The following is a 15,679-nucleotide window of genomic DNA, read 5'->3' on the forward strand; positions in this document are numbered from 1 at the left end:
CCACTTTAACAGGAACTTGTTCTTGATTCTAAGATTCCTGTTCTTGGCTGCAGGACAGGAACCCAATGTGCTCTTCTGCTGTAGCATGCTGAGATGCTTTTCTGCTCATGACAGTTGTAAAGAATTGCTATGAGTTGCTCTATTCTACCTGGCAAAAAAAGCTCGAACCAATCTGCCATTTTCCTCTGACCTCTCTTATCAACAAGGTGTTTGTTTCCACCCACAGAACTGTCGCTCACTCAATGTTTTTTTGTTTTTCGCACCATTCTGTGTAAACTCTAGTGACTGTTGTGTGTGAAAACCCCAGGAGATCAGCAGTTTCTGAAATACTCAAACCAATCCATCTGGCTCAAACCAACACCCATGCCACAGTGAAAGTCACACTTTGAGATCACAATTTTTTCCCATGTCTGAAGTGAACATTCATGCAGATACAAATCTTCAGTTAAACAGCAGGTGTACCTCTGCAAAGGATCATCACGTTGTCGTCGTGCGGAGGCTGAGTACTCTAAGGACCCAAAGGCGAAGCTAGCAATGATTCAATCACGCTAGACTGGCGGAGGCAAAGAGGAAACAAAGAATGATCCAAAACCGGTGTCTGAACTAGGCTTGCCTACTCCCGGACGCACACCTCTAATTCATGAATAGAAGAAAAAGGAAATACCATACTGGCTCGGTCGTCGCCCAGGATAATAAGGACCGCGGCCCTGCAGCTGGGAATCCTGTAGGACCGATAAGTGAGTTAGGTCCCCACGACAAACAAGAAGAAGCCATCTTACTAGGAAGCGTTATTAAGATCTTGACGGTAAATGTTGAAGGACTCTCGATGGCTAAATGTGAATACCTATTTAGACTGCTTCATGAACATGACATAGATATCCTAGCTCTGCAAGAGACACATGTCAGAGAGAATGCTCCACCCTCAAAATTCTCAATTCCAGGGTACTCAATAATAACAAAGGAAGACCATGTACAATATGGGACAATAATATATGCAAAAAACCCTACAATAGTAGAAGTCATAGAATCCTGCATACATGATGAGAATATACACAAGTCCATCATTAAAATAGGGGAGGTAACAATTGCAAACATATACAAACCCCCACAATCCTCATGGCCTGAACCCCCACTACCAAGCCTACAGCATCCAGCTGTAGTTCTTGGCGACTTTAATAGCCACCACCATGAGTGGGGCTACCAGACCTGCAATGAAGCAGGAGAAGCGGTTGTGAGGTGGGCAAATGATAGTAATATGCACCTAATCTTCAACCCAACAGATCGTGGCACTTTTCTCTCTGCCCGATGGCAGAGAGAATACAACCCTGACCTCGTCTTTGCAAGCAAAGACCAGAACCAATCACCTCTTCCCATCAGGAGAGAAGTACTGACAGACTTCCCAAACAGCCAGCATCGCCCAATCCTCGTAACAATAGGCAGGACAATACCAATTATAAGTTCACTACCAAAAGCGAGATGGAACTTTAGAAAAGCTGACTGGGAGACATATTCAACCTACATAGATAGAGTATGTAAAAGAATACCAGCAACGGCCAACAACATATCACGCTTCAATAAACTCATCCTAAAGAGTGCAAAACGTAACATCCCCCGTGGATACAGGAAAAACTATATACACTGCTGGACAGAGAGAAGCAATGAGCTCCTCTTGGAATATGAGAGAACCCAGGACCCCGACACTGCTGACGAGCTACTCAGCTCATTGGAAGAGGGTAGAAGAGCTAGATGGGTGGAAGCTACGGAGAACTTGGATTTCAGACACTGCAGCAGACATGCCTGGAACATGATCAAGAAACTTGACTCAAATAACTCCCAGAAAAAAGCTTCAAAACCTCCAATTAGTGCTGATGAAATAGCTGCTGAAATAAAACAAAGGAGCAAACGCCAATCAAACTACCCTTTCGAAACCAACATACATAAAAAATACCAGCACAACTTCAGAAACAGCCCTAACAGAACTGAACTTGCCAGAGACATTACAGTTTCAGAGTTCACAACTGCAATAAAACAAATAAAAAATGGCAAAGCTGCTGGAATAGATGGCGTGTACCCAGACATGCTGACCCACCTCGGAAAAAGTGCAATAGCCTGGATGGCAACAGCCCTATCATCTATTCTGGCTGGCAGGGACCTCCCTACTCCCTGGAAACAAGCAAAAATAATAGCCCTCCTAAAGCCAGGAAAACAGGCTGATATTCCAAGTAACTACCGGCCTATTGCCCTCTTGTGCTGTGGATTCAAACTACTCAAAAGAGTGCTTCTTGCTAGACTACAGCCTGTCCTAAATGCGCATATTCCACCAGAACAAGCAGGTTTCAGAACCCAGCGCGACACAGTAGAACAAGTTCTAGCTCTCACCTCCTACATTGAATCAGGATATGAAAACAAACAGAAAGTTGGTGCCATCTTTGTAGACCTGTCAGCCACCTATGATACAGTGTGGCACGAGGGGCTCATGTTCAAGCTGTCGTCATATGTAAAATGTAGAGCCACACTGAGGCTGCTTTACAAAATGACAGGAAACCGTAGCTACTTTGTATGCATCGCTGACCAGATGAGCAAACCCAAATAAATACAGAACGGAGTCCCCCAGGGTTCAGTGCTTGCACCTACTCTTTTTAACATTTATATAAATGACATGCCACCCACGGAATCCCTAAAATTTGGATACGCAGATGACCTAGCTATTGCCACACGGGCACGTTCATTTGAAATATTAGAAAATGCCCTAACAAGAGACGTGGAAACACTACACATCTTTTTTAACAAATGGTACCTGAAAATGAATGTCACAAAGACTGTTAGCTCTGTATTTCACTTAAACACTCACCTAGCAAATCAGACACTGCAAGTCCGTGATAACATTGGAGGAAATATTTTGCCTTCAGACTTAAGCCCAAAATACCTGGGGGTTACTTTAGATCGAGCGCTAACATTCAGACAACATTGCGAGGCCACAGCACAGAAACTCAAAAAGCGATGTGCAATAATAAAAAAACTAGCTGGTACCAACTGGGGAGCATCACAGTCTGTCTTGCGGACTTCAGCTCTTGCACTGTGCTACAGTGTTGCTGAGTACTGTGCTCCAGTCTGGAGCCGCTGCTCCCATACCAACAAAATAGATGTACCCCTGAACTCAGCCATGAAAATAATCACAGGTTCCATCAAAGCCACACCTACAGCCTGGCTCCCTGTGATGACATTAATCGCCCCTTCACACCTGCGCAGGGAACAAGCAACCCAGCGCCAACATGAGCGTATACAACTGCTGGACGAATCTACCCCGGTGAGAAGGGTACTTGACTCTGCCCCTTGACTCAAGACGTGAGTGGGTCCAATCCAATAGAATTTCATCAAAAAGTGGACGAAACGCTGTGAACCTCTACCAATGGCGGTATCGTGACACTCCAACATGTCCAAAATCCCAACAGGCACCACAAGACATGGACCACCTGGTCCCTCACTGCCCACAAACAGCTATACCTGGAGGTTACAATTCAATTTATGAGGCAGGCCCAATATTCCAACAATGGTGCACTAACATAGAGGTGTGAAATAAACCATACGAAACTACTAGCAGGTGTAAGGGTGTACCTAATACAGTGGCCGGTGAGTGTACGTTAGAAAGATTTTTGGAAAAAATCTCTATTTTGTGGTTCTGTGTGTCTCTCAGAAGGTTGTGTCTCCAGAAAGGAAGCAGCCGGTGCGTCCTCCTCCCCCAGCCCAGCTCCGGGAGATGGGAGAGGCCGTGGCTCGCTACAACTTCAACGCCGATACCAACGTGGAGCTTTCGCTCAGGAAGGCAAGAGACGCACACTAACATGCATTCCCTATATTTACGAGAAAATCCACATGTACCGAATCACTCTTGGTAGTATTTATACTTCTGAAATAATCTTCTTTCTTTTTGGGGGTGATGTTGGTGTTTATCAAAATGGCATGGAACTTGTATTAGCAGTCGATGTTAATTGTAACAATGTAAATTTCGCATTATGGAGTCTTTTCTGAGTAATTTACTAACCCATCTGAGGGAAATATTGATATTCTTGGTGGTTTTGTCTAATTTTTTTCTGTCACGCTGCCTTCACGTTATGCATATGGATGATTTAATAAGTACAATAACTGCGAGCTAGTTAAGTCATTTACCTCAGACACTAGCTAACTTATGCCTTTGGTTCTTACATGTCTAACCACTCAAACAGAGAGGACTATACTGAGTGGTCGCCTTACAAATTCATCAGTACTATTTATATGTGTGTCTGTGTGTGTTTTGCAGGGAGAGAGAGTGATCTTGCTGAGGAAAGTTGATAAGAACTGGTATGAAGGAAGGATCCCTGGTTCCAATAAGCAGGGGATTTTCCCTGTGTCATATGTTGATGTCATCAAGGGATCCCCTTCTAAAAGTCCTGGCCACCGTGTAGACACATACAGGGCGCAGAAGGTGAGGCTAATCTACAGCAAAAGAATAGGCAAAATCAATCACTTTTTTTTCGTCACTTGCTTATTCTTTCTCTCTTTTTACTTCTCTATAAGCCCCATCCTGCTTCCCTTGGCTCCGCCCCTTACCCCCACCTTCAAGAGGTCACCAGTGAATGGCTGTCCCTCACTCTGGGCATCACAGCCTTTTCCCCTTCTCCCTGCAGCACTCCAGTCCCGCCCACTCCACCACCTCCTAGCATCATCCACTATCCCAGTACCCACCCAGTAGCCACTCCTTCACCACTCAGTCAAGCATCAGCCACACTCCAGCCCTTGTCCATGATCTCAAATTCACCTCCACCCCCTCCTCTTATGTCCCCACCTCTTCTATCCAACCCCACCTCTCTTGTGACAGACCACTCCCACTTATTTAACAGCAGGAACCATTTTCCAGCCGCACACACAACACCGTTACCCAAGAAGCCGATTTCAGATCAGAATCAAGAGCTGTACGTTGTAGATACAGAGGTGACCGGACATAAAACACTGATCGCGGAACAGCAACAAAACCGAGACCTAGAGATACTCAAAACCCATCCAAATCCCTACGACAAACTTCTGACAATGTTTCTCAGTAATCAGTTATTGCAGGAAGTGGAATCCCTGGAGCCTTGTACACCATTAGCTGACAAATCATCTAAAAGCTGTGTGCTAGCATCAGCTAATAGGTTACCGCTAACGAAACCATGTCAAGAGTCTATGAGTCTGACCAGCCAATCAGAAAATCCACCTGATGATGAGGGGTTTTACGGGAAACCATCAAGCGTACTGAATAACAGATTCCCAGAACCTCCCAAACCAACAACAGACAGCTTTGAGGCGAGGCTTCCTCAGCTGTACATACAGGAAGAGGGTGATGAGCCTATTAGATCTTCTGTTTTCTATCCTATAAACGATGCTCCGACACATGAGGTAGAACATGGTGTGTTTTCTATAAAAACTTTGAAATAGATTTTTTCCCTTTTGCATTAGGGGTGTAACGATTCGTTTTAACAACGATTCGATTCGAATCACGATTCATGGTTGCCGATACGATTCAAGGACGATTTTGGTTCATTTAGAACGATACGATCTGAAACGATTCAGTGACCTTGAAATCGATCCAGTAACTTTTTAGCCAAAAATTAAACCAGTGTGACTGAAATAAATACCTGGATACTGGACAGTGCAGGTGAAGTTTTTTTTCCACCAGTATGTGAATTTTTACCAGTATGAGCTTCATTTAAAACTCTGGTTTGCAGAACAAATGTCTTCATTTTCCACTCTGGATCAATGTGATGAGAGGTAACTGTCACATACCCTTGATTTGAGCATGACGTCCAGCCATCCGTCGTTATCGCTACTCGTTCAGCTTGAGAAAGCGACAGCTTCACGTCATTTTTTGTACTTTTGTACAATGCAGGAATAACCTTTTCTGAAAAGTGTGGTTGGCTCGGTATCTTGTACCTTGGCTCCAATGTTTGAATCATTTCACAGAACCCCGGATTTTCAACCACACTGTAGGGTCGCATGTCTTTGCAGATAAACTTGGCAATTGTTGCCGTGATGTTTTTCGCTCGAGTTGAGTTTTGGCCTAGTTTCTGACTAAACATGCTGGCGAGGCCTGAGGCTTCTGCAGAGCTTGCACCTTGCGCTGCTGCTGCAGCAGGAACGCTGCGAGAGGTGCCTGGACTTTTAGTGTTAGTCGGTGAAATCCCATGGCACCTAAGTAGGTGGTTGGAAAGATTCGTGGTGTTGCCGTGGTACTTAACTTGAGCTTTACATAGTCTACATACAACTATGTAGACTATACACTCCGTCCTTGCAAAATCCGAAGTGTTTCCACACACTGGACTGTAATGCTGGTTTGAAAATTTCCCGCTCGCCAGCTTCTCCTCTGCTATCTGCCATCATGCTATGTTTTGATTTGTGCTGCTGCTGGCGTGTGACGATGACGTCACAGACAGGCAGACTGAATCGGGTAACGTTTAACGCCTTTATCATTAAAAGTGCTAAAAAAACACATCAGTATAAAGTCTGACGTGCTTAAATCCAATGCGTTATTTCCTAGTATCAATACAATCGATTGATTACCTTTTAAAACGATATTAGATCGATGTATGTCGTCCGGAAGGCCAACTTGCCGAGCACAAATCGTTGTAGTTGGATTGTAGGAAAATAAATCGATTCATTGATGTAGTGGATGAATCGTTACACCCCTATTTTGCATGTTTTGTAATGTGTACAGTATTTACAGAATAATATGCTTTTCTGACAGTTACAGTGGTTAGTGTTTAACAGTAGACATGCTGCTCTAACACTTACAGTAGTTTTTCCATATGTTGGTGGATTTATAGTAGGCATGCTATTCCACCGGTTATGATAGTTTGTCTATTTGCTGGCAGAGGTGGACAAAGTACCCAACTTCATTACTTAAGTCAAAGTACAGATCCCACCGGTCAAATGTTACTCTGATACAAGTGAAAGTTGTCCAGTCAAATTTTTATTTAAGTTAAAGTACTGAAGTACTTGCTTTTAAAAATACTTAAGTATTAAAAGTACATTTTCTGTCAACACAACGTTGTATTTGCCATAACGCTTAGAAAACCTAATGCTGCTACCAACGACAGAAATGTGAATTCACAAAAGGAACGCATGCTGTGCTATCATGGTAGTTTAACATTAAACTAGCTAGTCAGTGAAGCTCCACCTGACATGCTAGCAAACTCTTTTCAAACTCGAAAGCATACTGGGTAGCTAACGTCACTAGAAAAGAAAGATTTCTACATTCTGTTTATTTGGCAAGATTATGCTAAAACATATTTCTGAAAGGACTTCATGTTAGGACTGGGACTGTTTTGGCCTCTAGAGGCCGCTGTTATTTCCTTTTCTTGTCATGTTTGTTTTGGCCTCTAGAGGCCGCCACTGTTTCTGTGTTTTATGTTTGTTGTTTTCCATGTGTCTTGTGCCCCGCCTAGTCCTCATTAGTGTCACCTGTGTCCTATTTTAGTGTGTGTATAAATACCCCTCTGTTTGTTCCCTTGTCACGGAGTCTTTTTTCTATGTTATGCTGTTAGTGCTAGTTCCCTGTGTCCCATGTACCTTGCCTGTGTCTTTGTATTCTTGGTTTTTACTTCTTTCTTTTGGACTTTGTGGATTTTGTTTTTGACCTTTTTGATCTTCTGAGCATTTGAGTTTTTGCCTTTTTTCTTATTTGGATTTTGGACTTTGAACCTTGGGATATTTTATTTTTGTTTATCTTCTGAGCTTTGGATTATTCTTTTTGTTTTTTCCCTTGGATTGTACATAGTGTAAATAAACTGTTTTTGATACTTTTCTACTTCCGCCTCACGCCTCTGCACTTGAGTCATCCCCCTGGTGGCCTAGTGGGGGTTTGCTGGATTATCACACCAGCGAACCAGGTTCAAATCCCAGCAAAACCCTAACAGAAAGACTCCGTCATGACCGACTCAGCAGAGGCTGCTTCATCTGTCTACCCGGCCAACCTTCAGGGAATGATGGCTGCGTTAACACGCCTCGGATCCACAATGGACACTCATGGACGGACTCTCACAAGCCAACATGAGACCCTTACTCGCCACGAGGTACTGCTTCAGCAGATTGGGAAAACCCTGGCACAGCTGACTTCTCTGCCCCCATCTCCTCCGCCTGATTCTACCCCACCATCCCCTCCTGCTCCAGTGCCTCCTGCCATGCTGCCTTCTTCACCTCGCGAACCCAGCCTTCCTGCACCACAGAGGTATGACGGCAAGCACAGTGAGTGTCGAGAGTTCCTTACCCAGTGCCAACTCACCTTTGAGCTTCAGCCTACCACCTACACTACAGATCGCCGCAAGATTGCCTTTGTGATAACCTTGTTAGCTGGTAAGGCACGAGCCTGGGCCACTGCTATCTGGCAGAGACAGGGACCTGAGTGCTCTGATTTCCAGCTGTTTACTGAGGAGATGCTTTGTGTCTTCGATCAAGCAGACATCAGTAAAGACGCAGCCAGAAAGCTCATGTCCATCCGGCAAGGGGGAAGCGTCACAGACTACGCCATCTCGTTCCGGACGCTTGCAGCAGTAAGTGGATGGAACGAGACTGCCCTGGTGTCAGCCTTCCACCATGGTCTGTCTGACCCCATCAAAGATGGTCTGGCTTCTATCGGATGCCCAAGTGACCTCGAAACACTGATCTCACATTCTACTCGTCTGGACAACAGGATGAGAGAACGCCGCCAAGTCCTGAGCTTCCCCAGCCTCCCTGCCTCTACCTGGAGCCCGTCTACCTCTTCCAGTGACTGTCCAGAACCCATGCAAGTGGGTCGTACTCGCCTCTCCGCATCTGAGAGGGAGCGCAGAAGGAGGGACAAGTGCTGCATCTACTGTGGCAAGCCTGGTCACTTCCGAGCATCATGTCCCGAACTCTTGGGAAAAGGACCGCCCCGTCCAGCCAAGGGAGGGTTGTGACGGGGCCTACCCTCTCTCCTGAACTCCCTGGCCAAGGAGTCTACATCCCGGTCTCCATCTCCTGGGGTGAGTCTGTCCACTCTTGTCAGGCCTTGTTAGACTCCGGGGCGGCTGGAAACTTTATGGATATTCACTTCGCCCAAAGTATCAATGTCCCGACTGCACCTCTTGAAGTCCCACTGTCTGTGTCTGCCCTGGATGGCCAAGCCTTAGGTGACGGAAGAGTCACCCAAGTAACTTCTCCAGTCTTCCTCCAGTCTCAAGGTCACAAGGAAGAAATATCCCTGCACCTGATTCCTTCACCTGAGTTCCCAGTTATTCTAGGTCTCCCTTGGCTTACGTGCCACAACCCTTGTATAGACTGGGTCACTAGCCAGGTTGTGGAGTGGGGTCCTGCTTGCTATGCCTCTTGTCTGCTCTCTAGCTCTCCTGTGTCTCCTGCCGAGCCTCCTGATCTCACCGAGTTATCTCAAGTTCCCACAGAGTACTGGGATCTTAAGGAAGTTTTCAGCAAGAGCAGGGCCGCCGTTCTTCCTCCGCACCGTGCTTACGACTGTGCCATCGACTTGCTCCCTGGGACTACCCCTCCTCGTGGCAGACTGTTTTCCCTCTCTCAGCCAGAACGCAAGGCCATGGAGGAATACCTCAAAGACGCCCTGGTCTCTGGGTTCATTCGACCCTCCACGTCACCCGCTGGTGCCGGCTTCTTCTTTGTCGGCAAGAAGGATGGGGGGCTCCGACCATGTATTGACTACAGGGGCCTGAACAAGATCACTGTGCGCAACCGATATCCCCTTCCGCTGATGTCCACAGCATTCAACCTGCTCCAAGGCGCCACCGTCTTCACCAAGTTGGACCTACGGAACGCATACCACCTCATCCGTATCCGACAGGGAGACAAGTGGAAGACTGCCTTTAACACCCCGTCTGGGCACTACGAATACCAGGTGATGCCCTTCGGACTCACCAACGCACCAGCTGTTTTTCAGGCCCTAATCAACGACGTCTTGAGGGACATGATTAACCTGTACGTTTTTGTCTACCTCGACGACATCCTTATCTTTTCTAAGACCATGCAGGAGCACCGCCACCATGTCCGCCAGGTTCTCCAGAGGCTGCTACAGAACAATCTGTTCGCCAAGGCCCAGAAATGCAAATTTCATGTTCCCGAGGTCTCCTTTCTGGGTTTTATTGTACGGACAGGCCAACTCCAAATGGACCCAGCTAAGACCCTGGCCGTCCGGGACTGGCCCACTCCCAAGTCCGTCAAAGAGGTTCAGCGGTTCTTAGGATTTGCTAACTTCTACCGCAAGTTTATCAGGAACTTTAGTTCTGTAGCAGCACCCATGTCGGACCTCACCAAAGGGACAGGTGGATCTTATGTCTGGTCTCCTCAGGCGGAAAAGGCGTTCAAAGACCTCAAGCACTGCTTCTGCACGGCACCCATTCTGGTCCTCCCGGACACCTCCCAACCATTCATCGTGGAGGTGGACGCCTCGGACAGTGGTGTCGGTGCGGTGCTCTCTCAACGTTCGGAAGGAAAGCTGCACCCCTGCGCTTACTTCTCCCACCGCCTGAGTCCTGCGGAGTCCCGGTACGATGTGGGGGATCGAGAACTGCTAGCGGTCAAACTGGCCCTTGAGGAGTGGAGGCACTGGCTGAAGGGAGCGCAACGTCCATTCCTGGTTTGGACGGACCACAAGAACCTGGAGTACCTCCAGCAAGCCAAGAGACTGAACCCACGACAGGCTAGGTGGGCCCTGTTTTTCAGTCGGTTTGACTTCACCCTCTCGTACCATCCCGGCTCCAAGAACACCAAACCTGACGCACTGTCCAGGCTGTTCTCTGCCACTAACAGGGAGAGTGAAGTCGGGCCTATTATCCCTGTGTCCCGGATTGTGGCCCCTGTCCACTGGGGTATTGAGGAGGCCGTCCGACGAGCCCAACGCCAGGACCCCGGTCCTGGGACAGGGCCACCGGGCCTCTTGTACATCCCACATCAAGCCCGGGCCAAGGTTCTTCAGTGGGGTCACTCTTCCCCTCTCACCGCCCACCCAGGAGCTCGGAGGACCCTGGACTTCCTGAAAAGACGCTTCTGGTGGCCTAACATGGAGAAGGAAGTAAGGTCATTTGTCCTGTCCTGTGAAGTCTGCACCAGAACCAAGAACCCGCGACAGCGTCCCCAGGGTCTCCTGCATCCTCTGACCATTCCCCGGTGTCCCTGGTCCCACGTGGCAGTCGACTTCATCACGGGTCTCCCTGAGTCACAAGGTAACACTGACATATTGGTCATAGTTGACAGATTCTCCAAGGCCTGCCGCTTTTTACCACTGTGCAAGCTCCCTTCTGCTCTTGAAACTGCTAAACTATTATTCATAAACTATTATTCAAACTCATGTCTTCCGAGTTTTTGGTCTCCCGCAGGACATCGTCTCAGACCGAGGGCCCCAGTTCTCCTCCCGAGTGTGGCACGGGTTCTGCAAGGTCATCGGAGCCACTGCCAGCCTCTCCTCTGGGTTTCACCCACAGTCCAATGGCCAGACGGAGAGGCTCAACCAGGACCTGGAAACCACCCTGCGAGGCCTGGCTATGGATAACCCGACATCGTGGAGCACCTGGCTGCCATGGGCTGAGTACGCCCACAACACCCTGCAGTCATCGGCCACCAAGCTGTCGCCATTCCAGTGCCAATTCGGGTTCCAGCCACCTCTGTTCCCGGACCAGGAGGAGGACGCGGGGGTGCCCTCGGTCAACCAATATGTGAGACGGTGTCGCAAGACCTGGAGCAAGGTCAGGAAGACCCTTATCCAGACCTCCAGAACCAACCAGACTCAGGCCAACCGCCATAGAAGACCTGCCCACGCTTTCCGCCCTGGGCAGCGGGTTTGGCTGTCCACTAAGGACCTTCCGCTGCGGGTGGACAACCACAAGCTTGCTCCTCGCTACATTGGCCCCTTCGAGGTGGTGCGCAGGGTGAACCCTGTCGCCTACCGGCTCCAGTTGCCCCGGACTCTGAGAATCAACCCCACATTCCATGTTTCCCTGTTGCGGCCCGTACTGACATCCACGTATGCCCCTGCCCCTAGGAACCCCCCCCCCGCATCTTCCAGGGTCAGACTGTGTTCACCATGCATCGCCTGCTTGACTCCCGCTGGGTCCGTGGCGGGCTTCAATATCTAGTGGACTGGGAGGGCTATGGTCCTGAGGAGCGCTGCTGGGTTCCCGCTCGGGACGTCTTAGATAAAGAACTGTGTCAGGACTTCCATTCGGCCCATCCGGATCGCCCTGGGAAGGTCAGGAGACGCTCCTAGAAGGGGGGGGTCCTGTTAGGACTGGGACTGTTTTGGCCTCTAGAGGCCACTGTTATTTCCTTTTCTTGTCATGTTTGTTTTGGCCTCTAGAGGCCGCCACTGTTTCTGTGTTTTATGTTTGTTGTTTTCCATGTGTCTTGTGCCCCACCTAGTCCTCATTAGTGTCACCTGTGTCCTATTTTAGTGTGTGTATAAATACCCCTCTGTTCCCTTGTCACGGAGTCTTTTTCCTATGTTATGCTGTTAGTGCTAGTTCCCTCTGTCCCATGTACCTTGCCTGTGTCTTTGTATTCTTGGTTTTTACTTCTTTCTTTTGGACTTTGTGGATTTTGTTTTTGACCTTTTTGATCTTCTGAGCGTTTGAGTTTTTGCCTTTTTTCTTATTTGGATTTTGGACTTTGAACCTTGGGATATTTTATTTTTGTTTATCTTCTGAGCTTTGGATTATTCTTTTTGTTTTTTTCCCTTGGATTGTACATAGTGTAAATAAACTGTTTTTGATACTTTTCTACTTCCGCCTCATGCCTCTGCACTTGAGTCATCCCCCTGGTGGCCTAGTGGGGGTTTGCTGGATTATCACACCAGCGAACCAGGTTTGAATCCCAGCAAAACCCTAACACTTCAGATAAGTTAACGTTATTCATGTTAGCGTAACTCTGTTTTTACATGCTAACTAACAGTTTCCAAGTTAACTCGCTATGAGTAAACGTTAGCCGTGGACAAGGCTACGGCAACTTAGCGGGCAAATCCATAGAAAGTCATTTGACTAACCAGACTGCATAGCTATTGTAACATTATCGCTAGCTCTAAAACCACAGACAACTTCGTTGCAACCTTTCTCTTGGAATAAAACGTTTATATACGTCAATATGCTTCTGCAGGTTGGATGGCGAGTTTTTGTAGGCTGTTATGTGGTTCGTTTTCGGCAAACAAAGCAAACATTTAAAACGAAACAAATCTTTAATCCTTTCAGAAAACTGAAACATGGGTTCTAGGTATGGCCATGAGTGCATGCATTCCCCAGAAGAACCGCCTTCTTCCATTCTGCCATCAACTGATCGTGTTAAATAATGCTGAGAAATCACTGAACTTGATTTTATACAGTCAATGGACGTGACGTGACCCGACCCTAGTGATTACTGATAGACTGTCTCAGTGTCACCTGCGGAAAAAAACAATCACGTTTAAGAAAAGAAAAAAACATCCACTTTCAAAGCCACTTCATAGTAACAAGGACCTTGCAGGGCTCGACATTAACAGTTGTCCGCTTGTCCGGGACAAGTGATACTTTATGTCGGACAAGTTCATCGTCTCAGTTACTTGTCCGATCGGACAAGTGCCAAAATACGCCGATATTCGGGTTACATATCAAATTTATCAGTTTATTCACATGATTTCCAAAGCATCTCACTCGACATATTGTTTTGATGAATCGCCGGATGTTTCTCTTCGGAAAGAGCGATGTGCGCATGCGCAATATTCTGCTTGCGAAACCGGCCAATACCGCTTCGTGTATTTCAGCTGAAAAGTAAACGGTCGTTTACCAGACCCTCCAGGATTTCATGATGTTGCGATTTGCAACTTCAACGCAAACTCAACCAATCCCCGTGAATTCAGGGCGGTGTAGCAATTATATCCAATCACTGCAACTTTCCTGCAAATTTGACCAATCGTTGGCGTCGTCTTGAGGTGACGTCGACAAACTACATTCCGCCTTACTTCCGTGTATACATTCAAGAGAAGCAGCATGTGCGAGTCAGTGTTTATATAGGCTTAAATTCTGTTACTGAAAGTATGTTATGTTTACAGTGAAGGACTGTGTGCACTTTATTTTTTTTACTTAATACAATAAATTAATGGATGCCAACATTTTTACCAAAATGGTATTTTATTTTCCATTGTTTAGGCAGCTTCAGCATCATACTGTGAGATTCTGTTCAAATTGTTTTTTTTCTTCTATGAAGCCTGAGCCATTTATTTTATTAGTTTATAATTATTGTTTAATTTAGTCTTCAGGAGAGACTGCCTGCACACAGTACTAGTATTAATAGGTTTTGTTTTTTACTTACATGAAAGCTGAGGCATTTATATTATATTTTAAGGTAACTTCATGTTGTGCTGTGAGGTTCTATGCACTTTAACTTTTGAACCAACAGGTGCATTTGGATAAGTAAAGCCTATTTTTCTGCATTTTTGTAGTCCTGGTAATCTTTTATATTGGTAAAGTTGTTTATAGGACCATTTCTCAGTGTCTGTTTTTTTAATCAATAGTTTTTCAGTAATAACTTAATGTTTAACATATCACTCAATTTTAATCACAAAGAGAAAATCGCAACAATTTCTCGCAACTTTCACTTCCTCCTGCAATGTAGTCGCAACAAAAACCTAAAAAACACCGCAACTTTAATCGCAACCATTAAATACCATACAGGAGCCACAATTAATAATTAGACAACAACAATTAATCAGTGGAGGATATCTATTCAAAGTTAGTAATTTAAAAATGAAAATATACTGTATAATTTTAATTTTCTGGTTTTCAATTTCTCATAAATAAATTAATTATTGATGGAGTCCAATTTTTTTCTGCAGTGAATAGATTGTGTTAAAGTAATTCTGGTGAAATTAGTTTATTACAAATAGTTTTTGTGGGGTTTTTTTTCTCAAATTTTTCTTCGGACAAGTCAACTTCACATTCGGACAAGTAAATTTCCTTTCAACTTGCCCGACAGGACAAGTGGTTTCAAAAGTTAATGTAGAGCCCTGCCTTGATAGAAATGTAGTGGAGTGAAAAGTACGATATTTGCCTTTAAAATGTAGTAAAGTTAAAGTCATAAGTTTCCAAAAAAAATAATACTCAAGTAAAGTACAGATACTCAAAAAGTGTACTTAAGTACAGTACTCAAGTCAATGTACTTCGTTATTGTCCACCTCTGCTTGCTGGTATATTTACAGAAGACGTCCTGCTCCAACAACAACAATAGTTTGCTTGCTTGGTAGTGTGTTCATGGTTGGCATTCTACTCCAACAATTATAGTACAGTAGTTTGTCCATTTGTTAATGTATTTTTAGAGTAGTTACACTATTCCAATGATTATGTAGTTTGCTGATTTGTTAGGCTGTTTATGGTCGGCACACTAGTCCAACAGTTATGGTAGTTTGCTTATATTTCTGTGTATGTATTTTGGGTCGACTGCTCCAACAGGTACATGCATTTGCTGATTTGTTAGTGTATTTATGATAAGTTTGCTCCTGTGACAGTAATGGTAGTGTGTCTTTGCAGTTTTTGTGCTACTCTTAAAGTTACGGTAGTTTGTCCATTTGGTAGTGTATTTATGGTAGGCATGCTACTCCTGTCTGTCTGTCTGTCTATCTGTAGGCTGTATAAAGTTAAGTGTATCGTTTTGTTTAGGATTTGTG

The 15,679-nt window shown here is 45.8% G+C and overlaps 1 protein-coding gene across 10 annotated transcripts in view; it reads left to right on the forward strand.

Annotated features, from left to right (window-relative positions):
- sorbs2a (sorbin and SH3 domain containing 2a) overlaps positions 1-15,679 on the forward strand; it is a 92,859-nt gene that overhangs the window by 68,950 nt on the left and 8,230 nt on the right. For 9 of the 10 annotated variants that reach the window (XM_060916710.1, XM_060916715.1, XM_060916714.1 and 6 more), the window contains 3 exons: positions 3,695-3,823; positions 4,298-4,462; positions 4,555-5,412. In XM_060916710.1, the coding sequence (XP_060772693.1) occupies positions 3,695-3,823; positions 4,298-4,462; positions 4,555-5,412 (1,152 nt within the window). The remainder of the gene's footprint in view (positions 1-3,694; positions 3,824-4,297; positions 4,463-4,554; positions 5,413-15,679) is intronic. The other variant, XM_060916719.1, reaches the window with a different exon arrangement.

The sequence above is a fragment of the Neoarius graeffei genome, chromosome 3, assembly GCF_027579695.1.
Source record: "Neoarius graeffei isolate fNeoGra1 chromosome 3, fNeoGra1.pri, whole genome shotgun sequence".
NCBI lineage: Eukaryota > Metazoa > Chordata > Actinopteri > Siluriformes > Ariidae > Neoarius > Neoarius graeffei.